This window comes from Ambystoma mexicanum, chromosome 2q (genome assembly GCF_040938575.1).
Source record: "Ambystoma mexicanum isolate Mex_15411 chromosome 2q, UKY_AmexF1_1, whole genome shotgun sequence".
Taxonomy (NCBI): domain Eukaryota; kingdom Metazoa; phylum Chordata; class Amphibia; order Caudata; family Ambystomatidae; genus Ambystoma; species Ambystoma mexicanum.
Window position 1 is genome coordinate 366099166 of NC_090924.1, and position 7227 is coordinate 366106392.

General features: G+C 46.0%; 1 protein-coding gene across 2 annotated transcripts in view; it reads left to right on the top strand.

Moving 5' to 3' along the window:
• SCNN1B (sodium channel epithelial 1 subunit beta) overlaps positions 1–5927 on the top strand; it is a 449291-nt gene extending 443364 nt beyond the window's left edge. For both annotated transcript variants that reach the window (XM_069647395.1, XM_069647396.1), the window contains exon 13: positions 5062–5927. In XM_069647395.1, the coding sequence (XP_069503496.1) occupies positions 5062–5418 (357 nt within the window). In that variant the 3' untranslated portion in view covers positions 5419–5927. The remainder of the gene's footprint in view (positions 1–5061) is intronic.
• Positions 5928–7227: the final 1300 nt, after the last annotated feature.

Here is a 7227-nt window from a genome sequence, read left to right on the forward strand (position 1 = left end):
AATGTTATTTCGAAAGTGCCTACTTCCAAACCCCTCACGGATCATGCAAGAAATCCAGTATGAAATCCGGTCTGGATCATGTAAAATGCTTACAAGTTGGATGGTAAAGATCGAATCAATCTTAGAGAATGCTGGAAGTTCTAAAGACGAACTAATTAATAACCCGACCAAGGCGAAATCTCGACTATTAAATCAAGACTGGATCGACACTTTGGAAAAAGCTGCCGCCTCAAAGCTGTTTACAGATCCTATTCCACAGCTGTCCAAAGTGAATGAACTTAAACCTTACTTATTAAGAGGACCGAACTCTAAACTCAGGATGAACTTTTTAAGAATCCGCCTTAATATCGTTCACACAAGGGAAGTCCTATTCCGTAGAAAACTGGCCCGGACGAAGCATGCAGATTCTGCACGAAGTCAGAGATGGCGGAAACCACAAGACACCTCCTGCTCGACTGCTTAGGCGTCACGGGCCCCCGCCAGAGACACCTCGGACATTTGTTCAAAAACCTATACGTCTACGAGGAAGAGGAATGGTGGTGCCGGCTCATAAGTGGGGAAAAGACTACATGGGTGATTGCGGTGGTAGGGTTCTTTCAAGAGATGGGCCTGCTTACCTGACCGCAGTCACAGATGGGCAGGATAGCCAATTGGGTGTCCCTAGCCCGCCACTCTTGTGGGGGTCGCGGTCCCTGTGCATGATCCCGGTGTAGAATCGGAGTGGGAACTACGTGTGACTGCAACACAGGTTAAAGTAAGACCCCACGCCGTTCTGTTAGTGATCTTCGAACAGTTAATGGGAGGATTACATTCCTATTTTGTAAAAATTGTATTATACAATTAAATCAAATAATAAAAAAAAAAAAAAAAAAAAAAAAGTTGCCACTTTTACAGGCACTCTTTCCATCCAAATGTGTTTTCACGCAAGTTCATCCATAATGGTGTCCATGTCTGAAAGGTCTAGAATATCACAATTTGAAATCAAGAATTTATTGATTTTGTTATTTACTATGCGCCTAAGTGTTTCAATTCGCAGCAAGGGAGGGTGAACAAGGGAGGACAAGACAACGATCTTACTAGACCTCGTGTCATTGAGATTGTGCAAGTGCGCAACAAGAAGTGCAGGGCATGAGGGTACAGGGAGAAGTGCTCCCAGAGCAGCAGGGCCCTGAGTTAAGTGCAAGGCTCGGACTACAGGGGACAATCCCAGCCAGAAAGTGCATTGTTAGGCAGGCGGCAGTGCAAGTTGGGCCAGGTGGCAAGTGCAGGGGGACTGGTTGGTTGGGGGGGCTGGTGTCCTGTAAGACTCAGAGGACACAAAGCAGCCAGTCAGCAGATGGCGCAGGAGCAAGGGACGGTTAGCAGGGGAGAGGGAGCAAGAAAGAAGAGGAGAAAAGTGAGGTTTTGAGGAGATTCCAGAACTTTAGGAGATCCAGCTCAAGGCAGAGCGAGGCAAGGAGGCCTAGCACTGCAGCAAAGCATCCTTGCACATTTGCAGTGTCGCCTCCTTGGAATGCATGCTGCAACCTCAAGGTCTCCTGCTCAGAGACATGTGGATCAAAAGTGGCCACAAAATGTTACCTTTCAATCCAATTATCTGTAGATAACCACGGTAGGTTGAAAGCAGGTACCTCACCAGCCATGCCAGATCAGCATCACCTGCCATGGCAAAAGCTCTCATATTGTTGACCAGGTTGAGATCAGGCAGATACACCAGAGGGAGAACCTCACTCAGGTACATTGTGATGTCTCACCCACTTGGTGGCTTCCTCAAAAGATCATAGTGCACAGCAGACATTCGACAAAAGCTTCCCCTGACATGGTGTTAAACAGGCCCCATCTAGAGCTCTGTTGTGAACATTGCAGTAATCTGTGATGGCATTGTACTGCTCATATAGCATGTCCAACATGGAGAACAATAGATTTCCAACAGGTAGCTACTGAGATCTTCAGGATGTGCAATGGCAACGTGTGGCACAGTTGCAGGTGGCGCAGTAGATATTTTGTATGATTATTACTAGATTTTGTTATACCGCGCCATCTCAAAACCGTAAACCTCTCAAAGCGCGTAAACCTTGTCTGAGTTAAGGTGCACTTAGTCGTGCCCAGGGACAGCAGGAGCATAGTCTGCTCAGGATCCATAAACTGGAAAAATATGCAATATAAAAAAATAGTGGTGTGTTGAAGTACAATCTGGTGTGGAATATGAGATGGTTTGTAAGCAGGTGATAGATGGGTGGAGATTGCTGTACTATCTATCTATATATATATATATATTAGTCTTGGTGCTTGAGGTATGGTAAGCCCAACCAACTAAAATTGGAGATGCTCTTCTGAGCCAGTGTAACATTTTTTTTCACAGGCTCACACTTGTTGATAAAGTGTATGGCCACAAGTTGTAGGACATGCACAAATTAGGAGACGCACATTGTCTTGTCTATTCGAAAAGCATAAAGTCCATTTCATCCATTGTCTCCTGCAACACAGATCCAAATGTAAGATGCAAGGCCTTAGCCACTCAGGCCTTCTTGACGATGTCCACTCCCCTGTGGTTTCTCTCCTAAAACCCGTCTACTCACAATCTTGCCTGGTGCTGAGCTATAGACACCTGCTCTCCGCTTGAATTATGCAGTCAATGTCCGGACCATTGCTCCACATATGCATGATAAAGTGGACCTTTTGGCCACCGGACTGCTGTAGTAACCGTTACACTGTAGTCAAAAGTTTGTCGTACAATTCTGTTACCACTTTGCGAGAGATAAAATGGTGGCCAGGAACTTCCCAGCAGTGATCAACTTTTCTCATAACACAATGGAATCCAGAGTTTTCCGCAAATCAGTAGGGCACAAGAACAAAATGATTGTTGAGGAAGCATCGAACAGGTGTTGTCTGTCATGGGACTTGTGATATTTCTTCCCCACTCTCAAACGCTTCCGTAACACTTTCTTGATGTTATGGGGGATCACTGCTTTGCACCGTTCAAGTATAGGGCGTAGAACTTGGTGCCCTGCTTACATTCCCAAGCCCTGATACAGCTGAAGTATTTCTAGGGGTAATTGTGTGGTCTGGTGGATGTATGCCTGATAGTAAGGGGATGGATGCCCCTTAGTTTTTTTAATTTCTTCCCAGGTCTGTGCATGGTGCCACTACATAAGGGACCGCAAAGATGGGCCCAAGTTCGTCCGTGTCTTCCCTAAGCACACAAGTTTTTATTTTTTATTTTTTTATACTCCCTCTTAGCACCCACGTGTGATCTACAAGGGTGCTAAGGATTCAGGCAAGAGCATGGAGGAGTGGGGAAGAGGAGGGGAGCGCAGGCCAGCAGCACTCAGCCTGCTCGGAATGTGGGCTTATACCAAAGAATGCAGAACCCTTCCCGGCTTCCTGATTGGCCATCACACACTTCCAAGGTGCTAATGGAGCGATATGCCCCTTGGCGGTAGGCCTACCCTGTCGGTAATGGCCCCCCACCCAAGTTAAGGGCCAGAGCGAAGCAATGGTCCCTTAACGAAGGCGGCAGTGCCATTACCTACAGGGTCAGCCCGCCACCGAGGGGCATATTGCGATTAGCTCTCCTGTAGTTCCCTATGTGGTTGCTAATGGGGGTTTATTCTATTTTTTTCAAAAGAAACATACCTTTGCTGCGTGACCCAGCGCTGCGCTTCCTAAGTCCATTTTCAATGTTGATGACTGTGACGTCATCAACACTGAAAACGGACTTGGGGAAAGCGCTGTGCACCCTGATGCCATGCAGCAAAGGTACTATTCTTTAAAAAAAAAAATACACTTTTAGCAGATCGTAGGAAACGACAAGGGTACTAAGAGGCAGGGGGAGGGGAAGGGGCCCTGGCTAGCAGAACCCACGGTGCTCGGAACAAAGGCGTGTACCATACAATACAGACGACGTGCCGAGCATCCGGATTGGCCAGCTCCCCTTCCAGGGTGCTAATGACGATGCAGAGATTGTTTAAGCTTTACAGCATCTTTGAACGTACAAAAATACAGGCGTGTGACTGTGAGCTGCTGCTTGAAGCATGGAAAAATGCAGATGATACATATACAAATAGATCTAGAATAAAAAAACACTGAAATGTTGGAAAAATAGATACCAGGACCTTTAGTTCTAACACAGTGCTTATTGTTCTACACCCTGTCTTTGATGTGAGGTTTAATCGTGGAAGAGCGATCTATCTTGAGGGCATTCTCTTCCCTCTTTGCATATTGAGTTATGAAGATAAACATCCGGTTTTTATTTCCGTTCATGTCCACATTCGAAGGTAAATCGTTATCAAAGGAAATTCTTTATAATAAGTGGCTTCAGTACGATTTCGGCAATAGCAGTAATAAAGCGCAGTAGTGGAATTACCACCAATTTCATTGCTGCGCTGTATTATGAATAAGATGGGAATCCTAAAGAAAATACCTCCTGCATTGGACTGAAGGTATTCCCTCCAGGAAAATGGAGGAAGTATTGCCAGTGGATTTACCACTGCCCCGCCTGTGATAATATGGTATCGGGTAATAATGTACCCATACATAATGTCGCCGGGAAAAGCCATTGGCAACATTATATATGGTGACCTTCTGTATGGGGACGGGTTGCGGGGATGTCTCCTGCTCCCCTTGTAAAAAAATAATAATGTGGAATTGTGGGGGTGTCCCCAGTAGGTTCACTGTACTATTGTTGCCACAAAAACCGGCAAAATATTTGTCAGGAGACATTTTTGCGGGGACATTACACGGAAGCGATAATACTGCATATTTACTGCCAGAATGAGTGGCATAAACAGTAAATGAGTTTTGTCATTTGCCACAGGTAATTCTGCCAGACTCGTAGGCCCGAGATTTCGTCGCCTGAATGGCTGCCTTTGAATGTGAAATGATGTAGTGGCAACAATGGCACCAGTAGTAGACCTGCTGATGAGGCCCAATGTTGCCCTTGGATACCTTTCTGTATTATAGCAAAGTGCACCTGATTCTAGTTTATGGGGCAACGTAAGTAGGCAGAACCTTCCCATCGGCTCATTACGTGTACTTATGCTGCTTTCTCTCTCTCTGCAGATCGTCTGGTTGTTATCGAGCTTTGGAGGGCAGTTTGGCTTTTGGATGGGAGGCTCCGTCCTCTGCCTTGTTGAGTTCGGCGAGATCATCATCGACTGCGTGTGGATCACCATCCTTAAGGTCATTGCATGGCGCAAGGAGCGCAAGCACAAGAAAGCCCGGGCGCAGTATCCTGATGCACCCCCAACTATATCCGAATTTGTGGAACAGCAAGGCCATTCCAACATTGCCTTTGAAGACGACGATATGGAAGAGGGCAGTTTTCCCATACCCGGAACTCCACCACCGAACTATGACTCCCTGCGGGTTCATCCTATTGACAATATTGACTCTTTCAGTAGCGAGGAAGAGGATTAAAACTGGCTGTTCTGTGTACAAGCAATGCACATGTCACCAATATCAATGTACAGGACCATTCTAGTTTCTACAAAGCACACATTAAATTACTTTAGACAGACAGGCCTGTGTTCAGCCTAGTGATCTCAGAAGCAAAGACCGCATTCCATCAGTAATTGACAGCCATTCCATCCGCCATACAGATAACCACACACACCTAGTCTTACTGCCACCATCCTCTCAGGTTCTTGAGGATTTAGCACACTTTTCAAAAGAGTACATTCCAATTACCAGAGCCAGAAAGTTTAAAAAGGTGACCAGTGCCACTTCCTCCTGTATAGCCAAGCTTCATGGAGGACAGTGAGGTTTCCCATGAATATCCTGTTTTATCCACTGACTTCCCACGCCTTTGGATTTCAATGACTAAATGGGCACATCCCCAGTGTGTGGATGAGGAAGACAGGATTTCGACAATGCTCAGGTTTGACATTAAAAGTCACAGGATTACAGACTGTGCTTTGATTAACATAGTTCCCTGGTTGCTTTTTCATTAACTGCTAGTGTGAATGCACCTGTGATGAAAGCTCCATAGACCGGGCCAGCGGGTATTCCGAAGCCAGTTTGCCTGCAATGGCCTTGGTTTTGCTGCTAGTGCTCTATACTCGCTAAAGTGTTCTCCCGGAAATACTGTAGCAATGAAACCAGGGCGCGCACAAGAGTAGGGAAATGGCATTAGTCGCTGTTGGTCTCCTAAACCACAGGCTCCCATTGGTTACCACTGCCCAGCAATCCTTCCTTGTCTACTGAGTCCTTAGCAGTTCTTCCACTCTAGATACTAAGGAGCCACAGGCGATTGGGCGCAGGAATGCTCTGCACATCCTGGGCCTCATGGAATTGAGGGAAGTTGCTGGTGCATGTGTCTGGGCCCACACACATATTCTTGGACTAAGATTCCTAGAGTTGCTACTGATGAGTAATTGTTTCTGTTTTAAACCCAGTCCTTTATTTTTCACATATTGCACTTTTATTCTCGTAATTTGGGAATGCCATCTTTTTCCAAATATATCACTTGGCTTCCCTAACAATCTAAACATTGTCCATCCTAGCAAGCGGACAGACACAAGATCCGAGTGTTAGTAGCAAAGACTGCCTAGACTACTCAACTCGCAGCCTGCGGATAATGACTGCCAGGACCCTCACAGTGCATAGAAGGGGGTCACTCTCATGACATCTAGTCTGCATTCAGTACAGGTTTGCAGGTTGTGGATAACATCCACCGGCAAATACTTACTGGCTGCCTATTGCCATGTGAACAGTCTGGGAGCGAGTTCAAATTATCACCCACATCTTGCCAGTAGATCAACCTCGAGGTGGGGGTCTAGGGGGAGACACCACAGTGAGACTCTGCCAGCATTCAGCTGATGACCAAAATCAGCAGTCCATGCTTCTAGGAGGGCGGCGACTATGCTGGGCTCCATTGCTTGGAGTACAGCCCCATGATCCCTTAGAGGACAATGAAGCTTACCGCTGCTAACTGCGCAGGGAGTATTAATTCTATTAAAGACTAGGAGGCGAGCATTATGCTTCAACTTCTTTAATTTACTACTCCTCAGCAGTTTCAACAAACCAATAAACCAATAACAAAACACTGAAAAAGTCTCAATAGGCTTTTCTTTTTCTTCTTTTGGAACTAAAATCCCCATAGTCTCTGTAGTCCATTTCCTTTCACTTCCTGTCCCTGAGCTGCTCCTCTTTTACGCGCTCTAAATTGTCGCTTTCAAACTCCACACTGTCCTGCCAACAGAGTGAAGACTTAAACCACTTCAAACC